The sequence below is a fragment of the Artemia sp. Qi Xiang Cuo genome, chromosome 8 (genome assembly GCF_049724085.1).
Source record: "Artemia sp. Qi Xiang Cuo chromosome 8, ASM4972408v1, whole genome shotgun sequence".
In the NCBI taxonomy this organism is placed as follows: Eukaryota; Metazoa; Arthropoda; class Branchiopoda; order Anostraca; family Artemiidae; genus Artemia; species Artemia sp. Qi Xiang Cuo.
In genome coordinates this window covers 54,256,811-54,283,166 of record NC_142801.1, presented here as the reverse complement: position 1 = coordinate 54,283,166, position 26,356 = coordinate 54,256,811, and the positions used below count along the sequence as shown (strand labels likewise).

The following is a 26,356-nucleotide window of genomic DNA, read 5'->3' as shown; positions in this document are numbered from 1 at the left end:
TACATTCTGCGTGAAATTGTAAACGCATGAATAATCACAGTTAAATGTCCTAAATTCAACAAATCATTAACTGATACAAGAACTGTGACTGGGTCAATGTCCGTTACATCTGTTGAATAAAAGATGCATCTCTTTTTCTCAAAGCCTTTAGCAGCCCGAATATGCCCCAAAGGCCTCAATATACCCGAAACATAGGCGGGTCCATGGTATCACAGAAGTAACGGAATTTTTCATTCAGGTTTCTTGGGTAATTTGACAAATAGTAGTGTACCAGTAAATCTGTGGTATCTAGTCTGATAACAATGATCAAGTTCACTATTTTATTAGCCCTGATTGCTTTTGGTAAGTGAATTTACCTTTATTTCGCTATTGTGAAATGAGACTATTGTGGTAAATTTTTACTTAAAAGTTTAAACTTACTTCTCATTTTCACCTACACTCGCATCTTATTTTTGTTACACCCTTTCCCTGTCTTTACTTGACGATTTAAGGGCAAATCGCCAAGCGAATCAATCAATTGGAAACACCATTGGGTACTGGTGCATTATACCTAAACCATCGCTTTACACGAAAGAAGTCAGGATTGGTTAATGCTAATGAAATAAAATAAAATCGGATGGATATATAATAGTTCAGAAACAAATTTGGGCTATATATTTGCACATTAGGGGATTGGGGGGGGGGGTAAGCATACCGTATATTAAATACGTAATCTGACTTAGGTACCTTCCCCCTAAACCCAAAAAAAACAATGGTTTAAATATTGTAAACTCAATGAGAAACCACGTTTTGCCATCAATTTATCTAGCAAATACCCGTTTGTCTGCTTTCGTGTCTGGTTTCCTTGTACAGTCTATAGCGCTGGTTTATTTATAATGCACAAGTACCCACTGTTGCCTTATGTTGTTTGAAAAAAAAAGTTCTCTTGCAACTTCATTGGTTAGTTTTTTACAGATAAACGAATAGTGGCTTATTTTCGCTAGTTTTCGCTTTCTATTCCATTGCGTCATTCTGAAATAGCGTGACTCCTGGCGAACCATGAAATCTGAACAGGATATTTTCTAGAATATGCCCTATTTTTCTCGATCGCTTTGGCTCGATTTGCTTTCTGGCTTGTCCATAAAATGACTAATTAAATTTAGTCGACTAATTAAATTAAAATGACTAATTAAATATTTAATTAGTCTTTTCCGCATGTTTCCTCCCAAATAACAAAAAAATATTAGTGAGAATTTTACTTACCTACAATTGCGTTTGCACAAACTAGGTTACTTTAGATTCTTTGAGAAGGCAGAATATTAAACCTATTTTTCGGCTAATTAATCGGCCGAAGATCTTACATTTTCTGACAAAAAACAACTATTCTTTAAGAAAATCTAAAGAGTTTCACGTAGTCCTTTTTTTTTTAGAAAATCAAAGTTCATTTTGCTCTTGTCATTGATCAAAGGACTTCGATGGTAGAATCACCAAGGTCCCTTGTTCAATTTTCTATTGGGCAAGAAATCAGAATTAAAGTCAGGAGCACCTATTCCCAAAACTTTAAGGGATTGGGGAATGGGGTGAGGGTAAAATATATTTTTCGAAATCTAGGGGATAATTTTTTCATTTTTTAAACGGAAATCCCCAAAAAGGTGGCCAATTGGCACCCCCAGTTGTTGCATTTTTTACTAACATCAGTGAGCCCTAAAACCTTAGCATTTTGATTGACAAAAAGACAAGAGTACGAGCAGAACAATCCGAGATCAGAGAAGTAAGACCATGGGAGTTAAGGCGCGACTGTTGTTTGGGAAAATTATTGGCTAATTTGAATTGGAAAACTAAAATTTGCAAATCTGTTTATTTAAGAAATCATCGGTATTTTCACTTTCCTTATCCAGGTGGTGCTGACCAAGTGCCACCAGACCCAATAACCAGTCAAAGTACGCCTTGCTGAGTATAACCAGAACTACCCTATTTGGGTGCACCCTGATTCAATTTTGAACGACTTTAGTGTTTACAGTTTTGTCTTGCATTTTCGTGATTGTTTTTGAATAACATACATGGTTTCTTGAATTCACAAATTCATATATATTTACAATAGCAGTAAGAAAAAATAAACACTATTCAACGGCAGTGAAAAAAAAGCATAAAAATATGTATATTTACAATGGAAACACTAAAAAATAAACACTTGAACATTAAAGGCACTTTATCACGGCGGGGGCGGCCAGCGGCTGGTACCGCGGTGGCCATCGGGCCACCAACCGTGGCGGGGCGAGGGTTTAAAGTAAGGGGAAGTTTGAGTCTCTTAACTTCGAGATACTAATTGTTTCCTAGTTTGTTTTCTCTTGTGAGAAAGCTGACTATTTTAAAATCCGTCCTTCCAAAACTACAAGAGGAGATACGGGATACAAGGGTAGTGCTGCTACCTAGGTCATATCACTTTATAACATAGTATCAAATCCAAGGAGAAAAAAAAAGAATTTCGAACTTTCACCGGTGAATATCGACATTCTCCAATTTCGGACATTCACAGTAACACATACACCACTTTCTCTAACAGGGAGTTATGGGATAGAACTTCAGCTTGTTTTTTCATACGGTGAATCCCAAGGAGCCAATCAAACACATGGAGTTTCTTTTGAAAAGTTCAATACCAAACAATAGAGCTTGTTGAAATACATTCTTTAGGCTTAGGGAGGCAGTTGAGGTGTCGATTTATCTCCGTCGTGCATATAGGAATTTGTATCAAAGGAGGTTAAAAAATCTGAAGGAGAGGAATACATATTAGGAAAACCGCAAAGAAAGTTAAATATATGGACAATAGAAGAGATTGTTAACAATACAGATTGTGTTATTTTGGAGAGGACAGAGGCGGATAAGAACCCAACCAACGTAGGTGCTTTAACAGCCTTATTTACGATTAATTTAAAGTACGTTTTCACAAAACAAGTTTTTCAAAGAAAAGTGAATAGCTCCATTAAGCCAAAAATGAGCAGAAATAAAGTCAATTAGCTTTCCAAGTGTAAAACTACCACAAATCACAAATAAATAAATGAAACTGAAAACCAGCAGAAATTGTAATAAATAACCGATTCAAACTCAAAACGAGCAAACATTAACATGAGTAGGGCTGACAACCCCTATGCCTTCTCAAGACCAGAACTCAACCTGCACTTTACTGAAAACAAAATAAATGACAGTGGATTGTCGTGATATATATATACTGATATTTATCCCTTAAACTTTTAATAACTATTTATTTATTAAAGCAAAAAAAGTGAAAACATTTTAAATGTATTTTGTTTCAGTAAAGTGCAAATTATGTTCTGGTCTTGAGAAGGCATGGCAGTTGTCAGCTCTACTCATGTTAATTTTTGCGTTTTGTGTTTGAGTTTTGTCTTCATTTTTGCTGAATTTCAAATCGAATGAGACCCTTTTAAGGTTTCTACAACAACTCCCTCTATACGAACTGCCCTGGTCTTAAAAAAAAAGAAAAATAAATAAATAATACATTTTGCCCACATCGCTATGATTATTAGTTTAAAAGCTGAGTCTAAATTAGTAGTAACTTAATACATAAAACTTGTGTCCATTAAGCGCGAATAACTGCGGAATTAAAAGGCAGATTTCAAGGAAACCAGGTTTACTGATGTGAACCTTAATGCTTTGCTAAGTAAAATGATATTATTAGCTGCAATTATATTTATAGAAGTATATATTAACGAAAATGTAGATGATTATTCTTTCCTCTTTTTTCTTTTAGCGTCTGGAGACCCGGCCATCAGCAGTAAAGAAGGAAGCCTACGACCATAGTGAGTAAAGCCGCTTCTTTGTATATTATGAATGGACCTTTAAATAAATTCTGAATCATGTAATTGAAGTCAATATTAATCATTCAAAACAAGTTTAAATGATAAAATTTATTTCAAATGTGTGAGATAAGCATTTTTAGATTATTATTAAAAGATGGAAAATTATCCTGATTAGAAAATTTACGTTCAACAAAAATTTCACAAAGTGGATTGTTCTATGGACAACCAATCATAGGTTTTACGAATAATGGGAGCAGAAGTATTTAAGATTGTCTATAGTTGATCATCTAAAAGTTGTCCACCAAACATAATCAAGCTTAGGTACTTATGGACTTTATGTGAACCAGTGTGGTAACTGGTAAGCTTATTTCGGCAATGTGAAGCCACTGAACAAGCCGCAAATAAGTCGGAAATTATTTCCCCTCTTCAACGCCTCGCTCTTTACGCTAAAGTTTTTATTGTTTTAAAAAAAATAGAGCTGTGAGAAAGTCAAACTTTAGCGTAAAGAGCGAGATTTTATGAGGGGACAGCCCCTTTCATATAGGGAATAATTTCTGTTCGTTTTAAGTTTTAACGTCGTTCCTTACTTTCAGTTAAAAAAAAACTTGTTTTTTTATTTAATTTTTGAACGTTCTTGAATTAATCCAGGTTTTCATTTTGATTCACCGTACATGAATAATTAAAACAAAATTTGCATACTAATTTTACTTTTTTTGGTTAGATGGATCTCTCGAAAGTTGTTTAATTTTATTTACAAACGTTTTGATTAGTTATAAATATACGTAACTTACGAATTAACCTACGTAACGAACTTTTATATTCATATATTTTTAATATATATATTAGAGGGTTCGCCCCCTAGTCAATACCTTGCCCTTTAAGCTAAAGTTCGAATTTTGTTCCAATTCTTTAAAAATGACCCCTTAATCACAACTGCCGTTAATTAGAATAAATAGCTCTAATGAAAATACTAAAAAATCTTTGGCTTAAAGAGCGAGGTTTGACTAAGGGGTGAACCCAATCATATACGTAATATTTTCTGTAATTTTCAGTTTTGATGTTGCTCCTTACTTTCAGTTGAAAATTTGTTTTTTTATATAATTTCTGATCTTTTTTTAAATAATGCTGGGAAATCCGGCGCTCCCTTCATAGCAACGTCCCTTCCCCCCATGAAAACCTCCTTCATGGAAAGATCCTCCCACATAACCCCCAACCCCCCCCCCCCACTACCAGAATAAATCCCCCCTGAAAACGTCTGTATATTTCCCAATAACCAATACTATAGGTTAACATTGGGTAAAGTTCATAACTTTCAGCCCTCCCCCGGGGGACTTCGGGAGATTAAGTCTTCCTAAAAGACATAGCTCTCATATTTTCGACCATCCTGAACAAAATGGCTATCTCAAAATTTTTATCGGGTGACTTTAGGAAAAAAATGAGCGTGGGAGGGGGCCTAGTTGCCCTCCATTTTTGGGTCACTTAAAAATGGCACTAAAACTTTTAATTTCCGTTTGATTGAGACCTCCCACGATATTCTAGGACCACTGGGTCGATACGATCACCCCTGGGAAACAAAAAAAACAAACACGCATCCGTGATCTTTCTTCTGTCAAAAAATGGAAAATTCCCCTTTTTTTTAGATAGGAGCTTGAAACCTCTGTAGTAGGGTTCTCTGATACGCTGAATATGATGGTGTGATTTTCATTAAAGTTCTATTACTTTTAGGGGATCTTTCTCTCTTTTTTTGAAAATCAGCCAAATTTTCTCAGGCGCGTAACTTTTGATGGGTATGACTAAACTTGATGAAAGTTATATATTTGAAATCAGCATTAAAATTTAATTCTTTCGATGTATCTATTGGTATCGAAATTCCGTTTTCTAGAGTTTCGGTTACCATTGAGCCAAGTCGCTCCTTACTTACAGTTCGTTACCACGAATTGTTTGAAAGCGAAAGAGGGAGATCTTTAGTATAAGCTAGTCTTTAACTAGTATACTCCAGCTACTACTAGCAACAAGTCACTGCAGTACCAAACCACCTGAAGCCAACACAGCTGCGTACGCTCCTCCATCACCTCAATCTATTCAAAGCTTCACGATTTACCCTTTCCAATTAAGTTGCAGTTTCCTTTAGATCCTTACTCATGAGTAACCAGTGGTATAAATTGAGAGAGGGGGATTGTGGCCTCTGAGATTTTTAAAAATACTTTTCGAGGTATTTTGATTGAAAAATTCCTGCGTTTGATATATTCATTCAAAAAACCGACAAATTTGCCCCTTCCGATAGATATATGATATTCAGATAGATATACGAAAACCAAATTTACCCCCCCCCCCCTAAATTTTCGTGAATGGATGCCACTGTGACTATCTAGCACAGCGAGAGTTTTTAGTCATAAATACAAAAAGAATTTGCGTGGATAATTTTATAAGAGACTTAACACGAAGAAGAAGATGAATAGCTTTGCGGTTTGGAGTAAAGCTGCACTGCTGCACTTGCACTTGCACTTGCCCACTTGCTGTTAAATAGAAGAAGAAGAAGAAGAGCTGCAATACTAAGAATAAAAGCGAGCTCATTGTGTCAAAAACTACTCGAAAAATTGTAACTTTACGGACCAGACCGGCCAGGATAGTGCTTTTGCTTATTGACTTGTTCCTGTATGTCCATGGTTTTTACCCCAGACTATAGGTGATGAAAATCTCCATTTTTATGACAGAGAACAAGAGAGATGTCTTTCCAGTAATTTTGTGGCAAAAAGTTGGCTTGAATTTCATTGGTTTACTTCGAGGATGGATTTTCGCAAGCCGATCATATTATTCCATAAGGAAATGATATTTGTGGAGGGATAAATAAACTTTTAAAAACGTGATCGGTTCTCATGCGTAAAATTTGGAAAAGTACTAGATGAAGGGTTTTTTGCTATTATAGAAAGTAGTTGAGCTAGGTGAATGAAACTTTTAGTAATGGGTCTAAATTAGAAATGATGTCTGATAAAGTACATTGAAGTATTTATCTCAACCCACTCCCCATCCGAAAAGCAGTGACCTTTGATGAACTTGAATAAACTTTCTGCTATAAAAGGGAAATTTTCATAAATAGATCTTCAGCACAAATGACGCCCAAAGAATGTTTTTGGAGCTTAATAATTTTGCTGAATACTAACTTATATGGTTTTCAAGAATTCGAAAAAATATTTATATTTGATTAAAAATCTTAATACGGCTTAAAATCCTTCTCAAATCATTGCAATTGTGTTTTCAAAAAGTGGAGTAAAAAAAAGTAGACTTCCATCAAAATCAAGGGAAAAAACTTTTTTTTTTTTTTTTTTTAATTTAAGGCAGTTAGCTTCGGGTAACCTGTCAACTATTCAATTTTCTAAACACTAGGAATCGGGAAGGAGCAGGGAAAGGAGCTTCAAGATAATTCTCTAGAGCATAATTTAGGCTCTGAATCCATACCTGAGCGTTCAATTCTCATAACCTAACTGTTTGAATTCTTCATAAAGAATAACATATTTGATAAAGAATGGCATAAGGGTTACAATTAGAATTCCACTTGGTTGATTTCCCCGTGTGAAATTTTCAGCAAGTAAAAGAAGGAAACGTTTTTAGTCACATGATTTTTTACAAGTAGTCCCTCTGTTCTTCTGTGCTCCTGCTTTATGGGTATCGGCTATTCTGTTGGCCGCCTTTATTTCGGCTATCCGTTCAGATCATTCGGATGGTGAGAGTAACTGACAAGTAAGGCTCCCAAAGAAAGCCAAATTTCAAATTTGCAAGTTAAGAGAATACAGACAGTTAACCTTTGTTACTTTTTAATTTTACATTCTTGTTCAGGCACGGATGCAGGAAAGACTTTTATTAGGGGGGGGGGGAGCTGTAATCCCCTCTAAGAAATTTCAATGTCACTAAAATTTCACTTGTTAAATTTAGTGTATAATTTTAATTTGCAGAATTTTTGCGTTTTTTCGAGCTTGTGTTACGTTTTTTTTTTTTTTTACAGTTTTTATTCCGGACTAATGGTAAAAAATTCGTTCCACGGGTCTACTTAAATGCATACATTTTTCAGTAATTTGGCCTTATTCAAAATATCAGTTTTGATCATTTTGGATACGACAGTGACCGACTAGTAAAGTTATCGACGCGTAAAAGATGTGTGTAGTGTTCTAAGAGTATAGTGCGTATAGTTTCCAAGAGGAAAAGAAGACAGTTGTTTGGGAGTGATTCTGGTTAGTAAGCCTAGGTACAGCTAGAATTCTGATAGAAGCTGCAAACACAAAAACTTATGTGTATTAGATTGACTCTTAAAAGTGTTCTAAGAGGATAGTGTGCATGGTTTCTAAGAGGAAAAGAAAAGACAGTTGCTTGGGAGTGATTCTGGTTAGCAAGAAACAGTTATCAAAACTGCGGCTTACATGGACTACTTTTCGAAAAAAAAATATGCAAAGATGAATGAATCATAATTCTCTATTTTAGCATTAAGAGAAGAATCATTTTTATAATTCATTTTATTTTCATTTTTATTATTCATTTTATTTTTATAGCTTAACTCAAATTATCCACACGGTATTGACCAAATTTCCCACAATAGAGCTGCCCACATGGCAGCATACAGGGCACAATTTTAGTATAGTGAGTAGTAAATATATAAAGGAAAAAAATCTAAACAGTAGGTTTTTATGTGGTTTTGGGAGAAACTAGAAATAAAAAGAAATAGGTTATTTTGGTGAGGCTCCAGAGTCGACTCCTAAATTTAAAGTGATAACCTCTATAATACGTTGTATTTTTGGATTTTACACCGAAATTTAACCCTTACTTTGTCTAAAATTGGTAAAATTGCTTCTGAACATTAAGCACAAAATATTTTTTAATAAATTAAGCTCCAATATGCTATATTTTATACGGAGCCCAATCCCATTTTTCAGAGTCACACCCGGGTCCCTATGAAGAAAAGCTGGAGCCCAATCTACATACATTTTTTGTATTCCCACAAAGGCTTATTGATATATATATATATATATATATATATATATATATATATATATATATATATATAAAAACTAACATATAAACTAGTTTTTTGAAATATTTTCTACTGTCAAGGCCAAGCTTATACCCTATGTAACTCAACTAAAACTGTTGGATAAGTTCATGAGGGTTACTGCAATTTCATATGGGCAAAAAACTTATGAAGTTTAATTTTTTGAATTTTTTCAGCAAAATTTCGAAGCGTTCCAATGAAGTTGATATTACAGCCGTGCTGACAGATATGATTTCTTCTATCATGGAATTAGAGGTAATTTTTTTTATGAGTTGCTTTCTTGTATCCTTGATATATTTTTCTATCGTAAGAAAAAACACGAAAAAGGACAAGTAACTGGATTTCGTTTTCTACCAAGGGTTCTTTCATTGTTAGGTAAGACCTCTTGCAACAATTTTCTTGCGAAAAACGATCGTCACCAGGGTTTGCGGTCAAATTGGAATTGGGCTAATTCGCAATATCTAAACTTTCCTTAACCTAATATATGAAACAAAGTATGAATATAAATGTGCCAGAAACTAAAAATCATTTAAAACATACAAATTATGTGCAAGTTGCAACGCTGATCTGGTGCTTTTTCAACAGCTTTCTATCAGTATCAGCCTACAGGTATTACACAACATGCGTGTTTTCACTCTTATCAAATTTTTATGGCGACAGTTAGAGCCAATAAAAAAATAGGTTGTTAACTTCGAAGAACAACTCAGAATGGACGAGAGAAAATAACAACTCAGAATGGACGAGAGAAAAGAAAAACTCAGATTGGACGAGAGAAAAAAAAACAACTCAGAATGGACGAGAGAAAAGGACAACTCAGAATGGACGAGAGAAAAGAACAACTCAAAACGGACGATTGGTTTTTTCCTTTTTTTGTGTATTTTAAAGCATCTACGAATAATTTGTTCATATAATTTCGACTAAAGAATTTAAGCTTTGTTTCTAGTAGTTTGTTGTAATGCTAACTTAAAATATGAATAAAAGAAACATAGTCAAGGGGAGTAAAGATTAAAAAAATGAAAAATTTCCATTCTTGTGAGTTGCCACCCTCTCGTCCCCATTGAAATATTTAGTAGCTAAATATAGACAAAAAAGAAAAACGGAGAAGAGAACTAGCTTAAAATACCAAAAGTCTGCGATCTAATACTAGGATTATGATTTGGAATGGAAGGTCTAATCTAGGCCCACTATACAAAACGGGCATTGGATATATTTAAATTGCAAATTCGATTAGTCTAGTTTTTTTTCTAAAAAAAACTACGTCCTGTATACCCAAACCAAGAATTTGTAAAGGCCAACATTAAGCAGTTTCAGACTATTGAATCGTCAACAATTCAAGAATGGGTCACTTTCTGTTTAAACGAAAAAAAGGGAATACAAATCACAGAAAGAAAGTTCAGCCTGAAGAAGCAGCAGAAAAAAGCAAAGGAGCTTAATATTCCAACTTTAGATATTTTCAACCTACTGTTAAGGTTTCTTTTTCAATAGAATAAGTTTCCAAGTTTTCCCCAAAAACAATTCAGTCTAATTCATTATTGAATCAGAACTAGTAAAAAAGAAAGAATTAAGGCATATATTTGATTCTATACAGATTTGAACGATTCAGATTAAGAAATTAAATCATTGATTTACCTGAGTTTAAACAGAGACTATATTTTCTCCTTCTTTGGTATCTTTTCCCCACATTCATTACTAATGTATCACATACATTTTCTTTCTTTTGAGTTGTTGTTTACTTTTAAGTAAACATATAATATAAATGTTAAATATAAAGTAAAATATAAATGTTTTTACTTTTATAACTTTAATAAATCAAATAATGTTAACATTTTGATTACTAAATATCATTATATGTATATTAAACTGACAATGCAAATTCATTTGTATTTTATTCAGTAAAGTACAAATTATGTTCTGGCCTTGGGAAGGCATAGGGGTTTTGATGATAACCCCTATGCCTTCATGATAATTTATTTCGTTTAATTCATGATAATTTCTGTTCGTTTTGAGTTTGACTCGGTTATTTATTGTAATTTCTGTTCGTTTTGGGTTTCATTTATTTATCGATGCTGATTTGTGGTAGTTTCACGCTTAGTAGATTATTTGATTTTATTTCTGCTCATTTTTGGTTAAATGAAGTTCTATACTTTTATTTTAAAAAATTACTTAGTAAAAAAAGTTTTTTTAAGTTAATTTCTGTTCGTTTTATTTTCAAATATTCTTGTCAGGGAAAAAGAAATAATTGCTAAAATCTTTTCTTTTTTTTAAGACTTTATAGTTTGGCCTGCTATTTGTATACTGGAGAAAAATTTTCAGCAATTTTTAACAAAATACACCCTTTTAAAAATCTGGACACATCAGTAGTGTTTAATTTAGTTTCATACCTCCTCTAGTTGACCTGAAATAGAAAACTTGATACCATTCCCCAAAAAAATATGTTTACTTTCTTTGATAGCTTGGATACACTTACGCTATTTTGATTGGTTAAGTTTTAAGAGCAGAAGTACTCCCAAAAGTTTGAACATAATACCCTCAGTCGTTCTTGGGATACTGCTGAGATGCCTTATTTGGAATTAGCATTAACAAAGTGCATTCTGATTTAATCTTAAGGCAACATTTAGTTTTTAAATATATTGGGCAAATGGGAGGATGGGCGTGCGAGGACGACCAGTAGCCCTCCAATTACTTTCGACTATTAAAAAAGGCATTAGCCCTTTCTATTTTCAATCGAATGAGCCCTTTTCGAAGTTCCTACGACAACTTCTTCGATACGAAGTGCCCTGGTATAAAAATAAAATAAAAAAAATAATAATACATTCCACCCACATCGATCTTTACTATAAAATCTCAAACCTTCCAATCAGTTTTGACTATTAAAAAGGGTAATAGCCACTTCAATTTCCAATCGAATGAGCCTTTTTGAATTTCTACGACAACGCTTTCTATAAACACCTTATATGCACCTAGGGTATAAATTACAACCCTTGCCCTGATGGCTGTAAGTGGGTTGTCATCCTCAAAGACCTAATTTCCAGAACTTTCAACTACGTTGAACAAAATGGCTATCTCAAAATATTGATTGGATGTGTTTGGGGAAACAGTGGGCTTGAGAGGGGCGTTAGTTCCTCTCTTTTCACTTTCAACTATTAAAAAAGGCACTAGCCCTTTCATTTTCCAATCGAATGAGCTCTTTTGAAGTTTATACGACAACGCTTTCAATTAAGACCTTATATGCCCACAGGACATAACTGACAACCCTTGCTCTGAGGGCTGGCGGGGGGGGGGGGGCTTGTCATCATCAAAGACCTAATTTCCAGAACTTTCAACTACGTTGAATAAAATTGCTATCTCAAAATTTTGATTGGATGTGATGGGGAAATGGTGGGCTTGAGAGAGGGGTTAGTTCCCCTCCAATCTCTTCCGACTAGTTAAAAAGGGCACAAGCCCTTTCAATTTCCAATTGAAAGAGTCCTTTTTGAAGTTTCTACAACAACGCTTTCTATGAAAACTTTATATGCCCCAGGGAATAACATACAACCCTTGCCCTGAGGGCTGTGAGGAGGTAGTCATCCCTAAAGACATAATTTCCAAACCTTTCAACTACGTTGAACAAAATGGTTATCTCAAACTTTGATTGGATGTGTTTGGGGGAAAGGTGGGCGTGAGAAGGGAGTTACTTGCCCTCCAATCACTTTCGACTATCAAAGAGGGCACTGGCCGTTTCAAATTACAATCGAATGATTCCATTTTGAATTAAGTTATGCCCCAGGGCATAACTTAAAACCCTTGCCCTGAGGGCTTTGGGGGGAATGTGTCATCCTCAAAAACATAAATTCCGGACTTTTTAACTACGTCGAACAAAATAGCTAGCTCAAAATTTGGATTGGATGTGTTTGGGGAAATGGTGGGTGTGAGAGGGGTGTTAGTTATTCTCCTATCACTTTTGGCTATTAAAAGGGGCAAAAGCGTTTCTAATTTCCCATCGAATGAGCTCTTTTTGAAGTTTTTACAACATCACTATCTATAAGAACCTGATATTCCCTCAGGGCATAACTTACAACCCTTGCCCCGAGGGCTCTGAGGGGGTTATCATCCTCAAAGACCCAATTTCTAAAACTTTTAACTACGTTGAACAAAATGGCTATTTGAAAATTTGGATTGGATGTTTTTGGGGAAAAGGTCGGCGTGAGAGGAGGGTTAGTTGCCCTCAAATCACTTTCGACTATTAAAAAGGGCATTGTACCTTTGAATTTGCAATCGAATGAGCCCTTTTCAAGTTTCTACGACAAAGCTTCCAATCAAAACCTTATTTGCCCCCAGGGCATAACTTACAACCCTTACCCTGAGGGCTGTGGGGAAAGTGTCATCCTCAAAGATGTAATTTCCGGACCTTTTAACTACTTTGAACCAAATGGCTATCTCAAAATTTTTGTTGGATGTGTTTGGATAAATGGTGGGCGTTGAAGGGGTGTTAGTTGCCTTTCAATCATTTTCAACTATTAAAAAGGACACTAGCCCTTTCAATTTCCAATCGAATGAGCCCTTTTGAAGTTTCTACGACAACACTTTCAATAAAAACCTTATATGCCCCCAGGGCATAACTTACAACCCTTGCACTGAGGGCTGGGGGGGGGGTGTCATCCTCAAAGATGTAATTTCCGGACCTTTTAACTACTTTTAACAAAATGGTTATCTCAAAATTGAGGGCTGGGGGGGGGGTTGTCATTTTCGAAGACCTAATTTCCAGAGGTTTCAACTACGTTGAACAAAATGGAAATCCACAAATTTTGATTGGATTTGTTTGGGGAAATGGTGGGCGTGAGAGGGGGGTTACTTGCCCTCCAATCACTTTCGACTATTAAAAAGGGCATTAGCCCTTTAAATTTTCAATTGAATTAGCACTTTTTGAAGTTTTTACGACAACGCTTTCTATAAAAACCTTATATGCCCCAGGGCATAACTTACAACCCTTGCCCTGAGGGCTGTGAGGGGGTTGTCATCCTCAAAAACATAATTTCCGGACCTTTCAACTACGTTCAACAAAATTGATATCTACATATTTTGATTGGATGTGTTTGGGGAAATGGTGGGCGTGAGAGGGGGGTTACTTGCCCTCCAATCACTTTCGACTATTAAAATGGGCACACGCCGTTTCAATTTCCAATCCATGATTCCTTTTTGAATTTTCTACGACAACGCTTTCTATAAAAAAAAACTTTATATGCCCCAGGGCATAACTTACAACCCTTAGACCTGAGGGCTGTGGGGGGAGTGTCATCTTCAAAAACATAATTTCCGGACTTTTTAGCTAAGTCGAACAAAATGGCTATTTCAAATTTTTGATTGAATGTGTTTGGGGAAATGGTGGGTGTAAGAGGAGTTTTAGGTACCCTCCAATCACTTTCGACTATTAAAAAGCGCACAAGCCCTTCTAATTTTTAATCAAATGAGCCCTTTTGGAAGTTTCTACAAGATCACTATCTATAAAAAGCCTTTTTTTCCCCAGGGTATAACTTACAACCCTTGCCCCGATGGCTCTGAAAGGGTTATTATTCTCAACGACCTAATTTCTAAAACTTTTAACTACGTTGAACAAAATGGCTATCTAAAAATTTTGATTGGATGTGTTTGGGGAAAAGGTGGGCGTGAAATTTCAAATCAAAAGAGCCCTTTTGAAGTTTTCTACGACAACGCTGTCTATAAAAACCTTATATGCCCCCAAGGCATAACTTACAACCCTTGCCCTGAGGGCTGTGGGGGGGTTTTCATCCTTTAAGCTCTAATTTCCAAAACTTTAAACCATGCTTAACAAAATAGGTTTCTAAAAAATTTTTATTGGATTTTATGAGTATGGAAAACTGATGGGCGTGACAGGGGGATTAGGGTTGTCCTCAAATTTTTTCCAACTCTTGCATAGAGTATCAGTCCTCTGCAATTCCATCTACGTAGGCCCTTTTTGAAGTTTGTACGACAACACTTTCAATAAAATACATTTTGCCCCCAGAACGTAGCTTATAACCCTTGCCTCGACAGCTGGGGGGGAAGTGTCATCCTCAAAGATGTAATTTCCGGACCTTTTAACTACTTTGAACAAAATGGCTATCTCAAAATTGAGGGCTGGGGGGGGGGGGGTTTGTCATTCGCGACGACCTAATTTCCAGAGCTTTCAACCACGTTGAAGAAAATTGCTATCTAAAAATTTTGATTGGATGTGTTTTGGGAAATCGTGGGCGTGAGAAGGGGGTTAGTTGCCCTCCAATCACTTCCGACTATTAAAAAGGGCACTAGACCTTTAAATTTCCATTCGAATGAGCCCTTTTTGAAGTTTCTACGACAACGCTTTCTATAAAAACCTTATATGCCACAGGGCATAACTTACAACCCCTGCCCTGAGGGCTGTGAGGGGGTTGTCATCCTCTAAAACCTAATTTCCGGACCTTTCAACTACGTTGAACAAAATGAATATCTGAAAAGTTTGACTAGCTGTGAGTGGGGAAATGGTGGGCGTGAGCGGGGGGTTAGTTGCCCTCCAATCACTTTAGACTATTAAGAAGGGCACTAGCCATTTAAATTTCCAATCGAATGGGCCCTTTTTGAAGTTTCTACGACAACGCTTTCTATATAAACCTTATATGCCACAGGGCATAACTTACAACCCTTGCCCTGAGGGCTGTGTGGGGGTTGTCATCCTCAAAGACATAATTTCCGTACATTTCAAGTATGTTGAACAGAATTGTTATCTCCAAATTTTGATTGGATGTGTTTGGGGAAAGGGTGGGTGTGAGAGGGGGCTTACTTGCCCTCCAATCACTTCCGACTAATAAAAAGGGCACACGCCGTTTCAATTTCCAATCGAATGATTACTTTTTGAATTTTCTACGACAACGATTTCTGTAAAACAAAAACCTTATATACCCCCAGGGCATAACTTACAACCCGTGCCCTGAGGGCTGTGGGAGGATTGTCATTCTCAAAAACATAATTTTCTGACTGTTTAACTACGTTGAACAAAATGGCTATCTCAAAATTTTGATTGGATGTGTTTGGGGAAATGGTGGGCGTGAGAAGAGTGTTAGTTATCCTCCAATCACTTTCGACTATTAAAAAGCGCACAAGCCCTTCTAATTTTTAATCGAATGAGCCCTTTTTGAAGTTTCTACAACATCACTATCTACAAAAAGCCTTTTTTTCCCCAGGGTATAACTTACAACCCTTGCCCCGATGGCTCTGAAAGGGTTATTATTCTCAACGACCTAATTTCTAAAACTTTTAACTACGTTGAACAAAATGGCTATCTAAAAATTTTGATTGGATGTGTTTGGGGAAAAGGTGGGCGTGAAATTTCAAATCAAAAGAGCCCTTTTGAAGTTTTCAACGACAACGCTTTCTATAAAAAACCTTATAGGCCCCCAGGGCATAACTTACAACCCTTGCCCTGAGGGCTGTGGGGGGGTTGTCATCCTCTAAGACCTAATTTCCAGAACTTTCAACTACATTGAACAAAATTGCTATCTAAAATTTTTTATTGGATTTTATGTGTTTGGGGAACAGGTGGGCGTGACAGGGGGATTAGTTGCCCTCCAATCACTTTCGACTATTAAAAAGGGCACTAGCCCTTTCAATTTCCAATCGAATGAGCCCTTTTGAAGTTTCTACGACAATAATTTCAATAAAAAACATATATGCCCCCAGGGCATAACTTACAACCCTTGCCCTGAGGGATGTGGGGGGAGTGTCATCTTCAAAGATATAATTTCCGGGCCTTTCAACTACTTTGAACAAAATGGCTATCTCAAAATTGAGGGCTGGGGGGGGGGTTCATTCTCGAAGACCTAATTTCCAGAGCTTTCAACTACGTTGAAGAAAATTGCTATCTAAAAATTTTGATTGGAAGTGTTTTGTGAACTCGTTCGGGTGAGAGGGAGGTTAGTTGCTCTCCAATCACTTCCGAATATAGAAAAGAGCACTAGCCCTTTCAATTTCGAATCAAGATAGCCCTTATTAAAGTTTGTAGGGCAACACCTTCTGTAAATATCTTATATGCGCACAGGGCATAACTTACAACCCTTGACCTGAGCGCTGTGAGGGGATTGTTATCCTCAAAAACATAATTTTCGTATCTTTCAACTACGTTGAACAAAATGGCTATCCGAAAATTTTGATTGGATGTGTTTGGAGAAGTGTTGGACGTGAGAGGGGGGTTAGTTGCCCTCCAATCATTTCCGATTACTTAAAATGGCACTAGTTCTTTAAGTTTTCAATCAAATGAGCCCTTTTTGAAGTTTTTATGAAAACGCTTTCTATAAAAACCTTATATGCCCCAGGGCATAAGTTACAACCCTTGCCCTGAGGGCTGTGAGGGGTAGTCCTCCTTAAACACATATTGTCCGTACCTTTAAACCACGTTGAACAAAATTGATATCTACAAATTTTTATTGGATATGTTCCGGGAAATGGTGGGCGTGAGAGGAACTCTACTTGCCATCCAATCAGTTTCGACTATTAGACAGGGCACACGCCCTTTCAACTTCCAATCGAACGAATCCTTTTTGAATTTTATACGACAACGCTTTCTGTAAAACAAAAAACTTATATACCCACAGAGCAAAACTTACAACCCTTGCCGGGAGGGCTGTGGGGGGATTGTCATCCTAAAAAAACATAATTTCTAGACTTTTGATCTACGTTGAACAAAATTGCTCTCTCAATATTTTGATTGGATGTGTCTGGGGAAATGGCGGGTGTGAGAGGGGGGTTAGTCATGCTCCAATCACTTTCGACTATTAAAAAGGGAACAAGCCCTTCTAATTTCTAATGGAATGAGCCCTTTTTGAAGTTTTTACTACATCACTATCTATAAAAAACCTTATTTGCCCCAGGGTATAACTTACAACCCTTGCCCCGATGCCTCTGAGAGGGTTATTATTCTCAAAACCCTAATTTCTAAAACTTTTAACTACGTTGAACAAAATGGCTATCTAAAAATTTTCATTGGATGTGCTTGGGGAAAAGGTGGGCTTGAGATAACTTACAACCCTTGCCCTGAGGGCTGTGGGAGGGTTGTCATCCTCAAAGACCTAATTTCCAGAACTTTCAGCTACGTTGAACAAAATGGCTATCTCAAAATTTTGATTGGATTTTTATGTGTTTGGAGAAAAGGTGGGCGTGAGAGGGGGATTAGTTGCCCTCCAATCACTTTCGACTATTAAAAAGGGTACTAGCCCTTTGATTTTCCAATCGAATGAGCCTTTTTTGAAGTTTTTACAACAACGCCTTCTATAACAACCTTACTTGCCCCCAGGGCATAACTTAAAACCCTTTCCCCGAGGGCTGTGGGGGAGTGTCCTCCTCAAAAACATAATTCCTTTCTGAAAATCAACAACATTGAAGGAAATGGCTATCTAAAAAATTTTGATTGGATGTGTTTGGGGAAGTGATGGGCGTGGAAGGGGTATTAGTTGCCTACCAACCCCTTTCGACTATTAAAAAGGGTACAAGCCTCTCTAATTTCCAATCGAATGAGCCGTTTTTGAAGTTTCTACGACAACTCCTTCGATACGAAGTGCCCTGGTCTAAAGAAAAAAAAAATATTGTGCCACCATCGTTCTTTACTTAGGCAGCGCGATTGCGCTGCCTATGATAAAGTAAAAAGGAAAATTCGTAAAATCCTCATCAAAATGACATAATCCATTTCCGATATAGGTGACCCAACGAGTTTCCGCCCGAGAGAAGCAAGGGATGACGACATCATGCAGTTCTGTGGAAAATCTACCTTCAGGGAGTTTCAAGCCCAAAAACTTCTGAATTCTGGACAGGCGTCTTCAGACTATATAGATGCGCCACGGAACTGAAATCTTCAGTGTCATTAGGGCGAACAGCCGCATGAAATAGGCCAGTCAGAAATAATTTCTGAACAAATCTGCAATTTGTTTTAAAACCATTTGGATGTGAAACCGCCATTTTCTGAGCATTAGACATGTGTTTATGCTTCAGAACTGGGATGGCATGTCAAACGGTCGAATTGTATATACACTGATTAAGGTCAAATAAAGGCACAACGCAATAAAAATTTGTAACTGCATTTTCTTCGCTTAATTATAATTGGAAAATAATTAATGCAATGATATTATTAGCGCTAGCATTGAAGCTTAAAGAGAAGTTTTGTGGTTTAAATAATCGTACTACAAGAATTTTATGTGGCAAACCGACAATTCTTAGATATCCAGAAATGGACATAAACGGAAGCGGTAACAACGAGTAAAAGTGACGGTAAATATGTTTTGCAGAGTATGACTACTATCGCAATCCAGGGGCGTAGCTCCAGAATTTTTATTCTGGATAGTTAGAGGGTTCCGTATTTGGATAGTCAAGTGGCATGGACTATATAATATTTTTTCTCCAAATTATTGGGGGGTATCTGCCCCCGTTGCTCTCCCCCCACACGACGCCCCTGTTGCAATCAGTACATTATATAGAAGGAAAATAGAAAGGGAAGGAAAATAATTCCCAAATGAATTTAAGTACCAACGACTGTAGATTTATAGAATGACCTACAAACTATAATATTGGTAGAATTAAAATTTGGGCTCTTGGTGGCCCTGATTAAGGGTGATTCTTGGACTAGTAAACTAGTCTGAAACATACCCATAATGCGCTGTCAAGACTTAAATTTTTGATGCGGCTTGGATGTGGCAACATCTGTGAAACTTTATGCTGTGGGAAAAAAGTAACAGTGAAAAGAAATTAACAGTTGTCATGCTAGCGATTAACGGTTTATAGTAATACACTACTATAAGGCGTTGGTCTATATCTTACAATACATTGTCTGTCGTGGATTTTGCTGCTGAAAGTAAAACTGCTTGGAATAGGAAAATAATATAATGTATTTACGGAAAGACCGGAAAAAAAATGACAACAAGAAAATACACTCAACGTGAACAGTAGCAAAAAATTCAACTGCAAAACAAACAAATAAAACTAGTGCACTAGAAATGATGCAGTACTTGACTACATACTTCTTTATCGTTTTTCAATAGCCTCAGAGATAACTAGTTCAGGGGTCTGCAATTTCGTATTTTCGAACTATTAATGTTGGTCTGTGCCAGGCCTGTGAACGTGGTAAACAATCATGGTCATGGCTTTGCCCAACCTTGAATTAATGGCACTGTTGAGATTAACGTCGTAATGTTACGGCACATTTTTTTTGAAAAAAGAGATTAGCATTTCACAGGATACTGGTTGAAAGTGTAAAGGAACTAGACATCGCTCCGCCCTGTCCGGCATCAATGAATATTTAAATCACCTCTTCTGTCCATTGTGTTCAGTCCACTACTACTTGTCCTGCAATCCGCAATTACCTTGATCCTACCGTCGACCTTTCCACCTAAATATCCTCAGGGATCTCTGCTTGTCTTGAAAGAATACCAAATTATTTTACCTGCTCATTTCATTTCTCCATAAAGTGACCAATGCGGAGAAATAAGTATCTATAAAATCTTGAAAAGAATATTTTTGTCAGGTTATCGTAAAAATCTAATAGTTTTTAGCCAGAAAAATCCCTTATTGTTCACCTTTTGATTCTTAGTTCTTAAGAGACTAATTAATACATGTCTATATTTTCTCTTATGTTAACAGAAACGCGGATTCAAAAAGTTTGAAAGAAATCCACGCATTGAAACTTCTCGACTTACTTTTAAGTAGTTATATTCATTAACTGTTTCAACCATTCTTCTAGACGAATATTCCTTTGTTAAATATCTCAAACTACGTGAATCAATTTTTTTAGGATTACTATTACGAGGCAAAGAATGAACGTCAGCGAAGAGACATTAACGATAACAACATTGACAGTGAGGTCGTCGAAAATGCGGATCAGAACCCAAGTCCCGTGTCAACAGCTATGACTTACTTAAAGGGAGTCCCTTTGGTTCTTTACGAGACCACTACAATCGTTGCTCCAATTACTATGCAGTACATGTTTAGTGAAGAAAGACCACATCCTCATTGTGAGCTAAAGATGATGTGTGAGGTCAACACAAGACTTACAGCCCGATATGGACGGCCTGGTGAGCTCGTCATGCAACTTGCTAGGTAAAGAATATCTTAGTTAATTCTTCGTTCCATCCCATAAATTGATGAAGAACCTATTAGGTCGAAATAGAAAGTGTTCGCACGTTCTTCAGAAAAACAAAGCTAGGCATGGTTAAAAACAATCTTGGGAACGCCATCATGGGCGTCACCATATGGAAGGGCAGAGGGGGGCTCCAGCCTCCCATCCCTGGCTGAATGATGCTGCCTTATATTTCATATTTTTGTTTTGAGATTTCTATTATACAGCATTGGAAGTGCGAATTAGACCAGCTAAGCCCCCCCCCCCGCCTAAAACTCAGCTGATGGGTGCCAATGAACGCGGTTAAAACAAATTCAATGTCTAGGCTTCTTTTAATGTTGACATCCATTGAATAATAACCGATCTTTTGAATTTATTTTCCCCTCTCTTTCAAATCCTGGGGATTTGTCATCTAGAAAAAAAGAAAAATCTTTTTTTGACAAATTTTGCTCTCAAATTCCGTCAGTTTTGCCGTTACATTTTACCGAGGTATTATATAGCTTGTCGTGATCACTCCAGTAGGCTTTTACTCAGGGCGACTACTCGGGGATGACTTAAGGCCCATATCTCATCCCCAATATTCTGAGAAATATGTGATTCTTCCCCGTGCATCTTCATGATAATTTAACGGTTCCTATTTTGACTAATACATTATCAGAAATAAATTCCGGCGTAAGGACATGCTTTGCGGTACCTAAAGATCCCAAGTCCAAAAATAAATCCTCCCACCACTCAGAATGTACCCAGAGAGGGAGGGTTTTGAATTTACCCAACCCCCCCCCCCTCCCCCAAAGGTGAAATATTACATATACAAGAGAATTTTTTGCTTATTTAATAACTTCCCAGAAAAATGTTTTTTTTCCAGTGTTGAAAGCCACTATAAAAGCCCAATTTAGCTATAATTTTCAAATGCTTGTAGCATTTAGTTGGAAAATCGGACACAGCATGCTTCATTCACTTATTTGTACCATTAGAGGTTTCGCTAATCAAAATGTTAGCCTATTAGTTTTACCAACTGGCTTTACCACTTACTTATCAAATGAAAGCGAAATATTGTTAATTAGGGAAGTAAAATGGCCAAAAGTGAGACATAATTGCTGGACTTTATTCCTTTATCATTTGAAAAACCCATTCAACGAAGCCCTTCAAGACATCCCCCTCTTATAAGATACCTTTGTATCTTATATGAAGTCCACTACAACAAATATAATACATAAAAGGTTGGAAGAGTTTAATTCACAATTATGGGTGTTTTTTTTAGTGTGGGGGGGGGGGGGTCTGATATTTCATATAGAAGTATATAAAAAGACAAAAAAAAGATATTTTCTTAACAAACGTTGATTCCTTGACCAAAAAATTGAATTCCAGGAAAGATTTCTGAATACCCGTTTTAAAATTTAGGTCACTGCGTCTTGCGAAGCCTGCTGTGCATAAAAACAACACCATTGAATTATGATATTTGTGATGAGAAATCTGCTTAATAAAATATCTGCTTTATTTTCATTTATTTTATTGCTAAATATAAAATTCAAAAGTGGAACAAGACATTCATTTTTTTTTTTTTTTATTATATATAAGATGCAACTGAAGTTTCTGAAGGGGAAGTTATATTCATAAGACAAAGCGTATAATATAACAGCTTTATTCACGAATATATGGACTTCTCTGCACCAAAAGTATTTCAGATGTTAATGACCTGTCTTTATTTCATCAAATCTTCTCGGATTCCTTGCCGCCAAGAATTCTCATTTGCTATTGCTTAAGAGAAGATTCAGAAATGGGACATGACATTAATTTTTTTTTTAGTTGTGTATAAGATGCTGCTAAAGTGTTTAAAGGGAAAGTTACAACCATTTAGACAAAGCCTATAATGCAACAGCTTTAATCGGGAATATATTAACTTAAAAAAATATCACAGATTTAAATGAACTCTTTATTTCATCAGGCATTCTTGGTCCCCAAGGACTTGGTTTGCGTATTTTCTTCTGTAAACTTGAAAATGAGTTGCAGAACTAAAGCAAAAACCTACCCAAAGTCCGGCTGAATTTTCTTTTAAACAATCAAATTAAAGTTTGGTGATTCTTGAAAAACGTCAGAAAAATTAATTGGACTAAGGTGGCCATTTTTCAAACAAAACTAGAAAAGAATTCTACTAAGAGTTGAATTTTTCAACTCTGTTATTTTCTTAACAAAGCAAGTAGAATAAATAAAGTTTGCTATTAAATTGCCATTGAAAATAAATATTGCGCATTTACAAATAATTGTTTGGACCTAAGGTAAGCCTAACCCTGTTTAGAGAATCTACATAAATATCTTTATATGTGTATCCTCTGCTTATTTCTGAGGAAAATATCGTTAATTTCTCTCCTAGAGTCGTAAATTACTAACACTTCAGGAATTGTAAGCTACGCTATTTTGGGAGCATGTACAAGGCTAAGATTCAGTATCTTCTTATGCAAAAAGAGAGGAAACAAACTTGCCCCCCCCCTACCTGAAACGCACATCTGACTTGTGGGATTTCAGGAAAGAGAACTGATACTGAGCAATTCTTCCAAGTTTATAAAATCCAATCGGAAAGCAATTTGTAATAAAACCCTGATAACATGATTTCTGTTACTCTGATACCCTTTGACTTTTCATGGTACTCTGAAAAATCGCAAATGAATTGGAAGCTTCATCAAACAGCCTTGTGAGCTTGAACTTTTTAAGATAAATATATGACGTAGTTTTACTTTCGATAACTTATAAAAATTGAAACCAACCCTTATCAGTTCGATTTAGTTGAAATCGAAAGTTATGTCAGTGGATACTTCAATAAGTTGAAGTTTGCTAATACGTATTTACTATTGTTAAGTAGAAAATTAAAAGCATTAATTTTCTCAGATATGCTCAATGTTTTGTTCTTTTTTTGAATATTTTATAAGAAAAACATGTCTCAATGGAGACAATTTTAGGTTCCAGGTTTAATTCAAGGTAGTCAAAGAGTAAGGGAAATAGATATAAGAGGAAACTTAAGCACTTAAATACGAGCTCATAAGAATTGAAGTTACTAGCTGCTGACAGTTCAACACTACCCAGCAGTTACCCAAAATTAAAGTTGTAGCTTCTTTTTGGGCTTGTCCTGCAATTTTCTTAAAGTTAGCAGATTATTTACGTCTTTGTAAAGTAGTTAGGCCGGTTTAAGAAGCAGATCATAGGCTAGTTCTAAAAATGGATAAATGTATCTACAGTGCATTTTGGGAAAAAAGGGTTCTTTTATCTTAGGCCAAATGCAAAGCAAAAACAATTTATTTAGCTTTTCACCTTTTTTGTATTAAAGTTTTCTTTATTTAATGTACTTTAGTTTTTTTTATTAATCGTATATTGTTTAAATTTTCATGATTACATTTTTGATTATAATGATTATTTCTAGATGGCATTGTTCTGTTATTGTTTTTTCCTCGGGGAAGAACTCCAGTTTAAGTCCCTAGTTGTCGTTGGCTACACTATATTAGCAATCTTTAGCTAAAATCCTGCTTTCTTTATAGCACATTGGCTGGATATGCTATCGGTGGTGACAATGCACCACGCTACGACGCTCTTTTGGAAGCCAGCCGAATGGGCCGACGAAATGAGGACTGTTCTGAGAAATTTCCCAAATGTTCAACCCGTGCTGATTCATCCCCAATCCCGGTTCTTATTAGGATGGCTAGTCGAATAATAAAGAACTAAAACCTGTGTTTAATTGTAGTGCGTATTCATACCCGGTAATTTATTTGTATTTAAAAACCGATGTTACTTTTTATATATATTTTTACGACGGGGAGGGAATAGGTTTTTGTTGAATAAAATTCGAATTATGACCACAAATTGAGTTTTATCATGACTAAGAAAGGTACCATAAAAACAGGTTTGTCCCGACTTGTCCAAAAATACCTGTATTAAGTACTTCCATCTCTAAATGGCCTCAGGTTATTCATTATACTTTTGACTCGGAAGTCATTATGACAAGTTAGACGAATAAAACTGATTACAAAGGATTTGTCATAGATCTTATGAGATTACTTCCCAAGACTGATTCTTAGTGGTGCTGGGAAATTAGGAAGCCTTATTTAAACCGTATGTTCAATCCAGGGTCTACCCCAAAAATTTTGAAGGTGACAAAAAAACGGAAATATGCGTTTGGGTTTTATTTTATCTTAATTAAGAAATAGCTGTCTGCGAAAGTAAGATTTTTAAGGGTATTCAAGATTCGACACAGTTTCGAAATTTAAGGCTCACTTTCTCAACTATTTTTGAGAGTAAAAGAAGATGATATAACGTATTTCGGAGATAAATGAAGCTTCTAATCTTGATAAGCCAAATGAGACATGATAAAACAGATTAAACATCGATGGCATCCCTGAACAACCCTTCCCTCAGGGACAGTCAAAAGTTTGAAGTTGTTTTCTAGCTAGTACTGAAAACGAAGCTCTGAGCTCCCCCCCCCCCTTTCTCTTCACCTAAGCACCCCCTCCCCTTTCTTGACCATCAACCCTTTTAGATGGTAAAGGGGGTAACAATATTCAATTGCAAGTCATTTATAAAATAAATAATTGAATCAATTCCTTGAGCCCCCCCCCTCCTCCAGCAAAATTCTCCTATTCCGGCTGGACCTTCTAACAGATAGGGTAATATGTGCTATGAGCCCTTAAACAAAGCACGATATATTAGAATGTTTTGAAACAAGTTGGGAAAAATTTACATTTATTTAGAAATGCATAATAAACAGACAGATTGACAATTTAACCGCCATACAGCGTAAAAGAATGCAAAAACAATGAACATACGCAAAGTTGACACCCTAGAAGGTCAAGTCTTTCGTGAGAAATAAATAGAGCAAGAGAGAGAGAGCCAATAATATGTCCCATCTCTCCTGAAATCTTAGGATTCTACTGTTTTTCTTGTCGATTTCCACATAATGCATCTATTTTTATCGTTTTTTGAGGTGGTGACTCCCTTCCCCAAGAAGTACTATTTCTTAAGTCCTCAGGAGTGTTACCTTCCATTTAGATTAAGAGGAAAGTTCACCGCTAGAATAAAACGAAATGCAAAAAAGTAGTTTTCAAAGTGTCTTCTTGAGATACGTCAACAGTTGTTTTTTATGCCTACTTAACAACTTAAAAACTATTAACGCACCTCAAGAACAAAGAACATCAATGGCCAAAATGTAATGATAGATAGCGTTAATGCAGAAAAAGAAAGATAAAACTCACAACAACACTTGAATGAAGAAAAAAAAAAAACAGAATACTACTCAATAAAACATGCGGAGGAAACCAGGGGCAGATCCAGGATTTTTTTTTTGGGGGGGGGGCAAAGTAGGTTGATCCGATAGACTTGCGTTAGGAGCAAGTTTAATTAACGCAAACTTGTGTTATTTAAGTAAATTACACTACT

The 26,356-nt window shown here is 36.1% G+C and overlaps 1 protein-coding gene across 1 annotated transcript; it reads left to right on the top strand.

Moving 5' to 3' along the window:
- Positions 1-238: 238 nt before the first annotated feature.
- On the top strand, positions 239-24,787 carry LOC148949571 (uncharacterized). The gene is made up of 5 exons (XM_089093595.1): positions 239-342; positions 3,746-3,794; positions 9,009-9,087; positions 20,615-20,919; positions 24,466-24,787. The coding sequence occupies exons 1-5, from the start codon at positions 303-305 to the stop codon at positions 24,647-24,649; spliced, it is 657 nt and encodes a 218-aa protein (XP_088949721.1). The 5' UTR covers positions 239-302; the 3' UTR covers positions 24,650-24,787.
- The last annotated feature ends 1,569 nt before the right edge of the window (positions 24,788-26,356 follow it).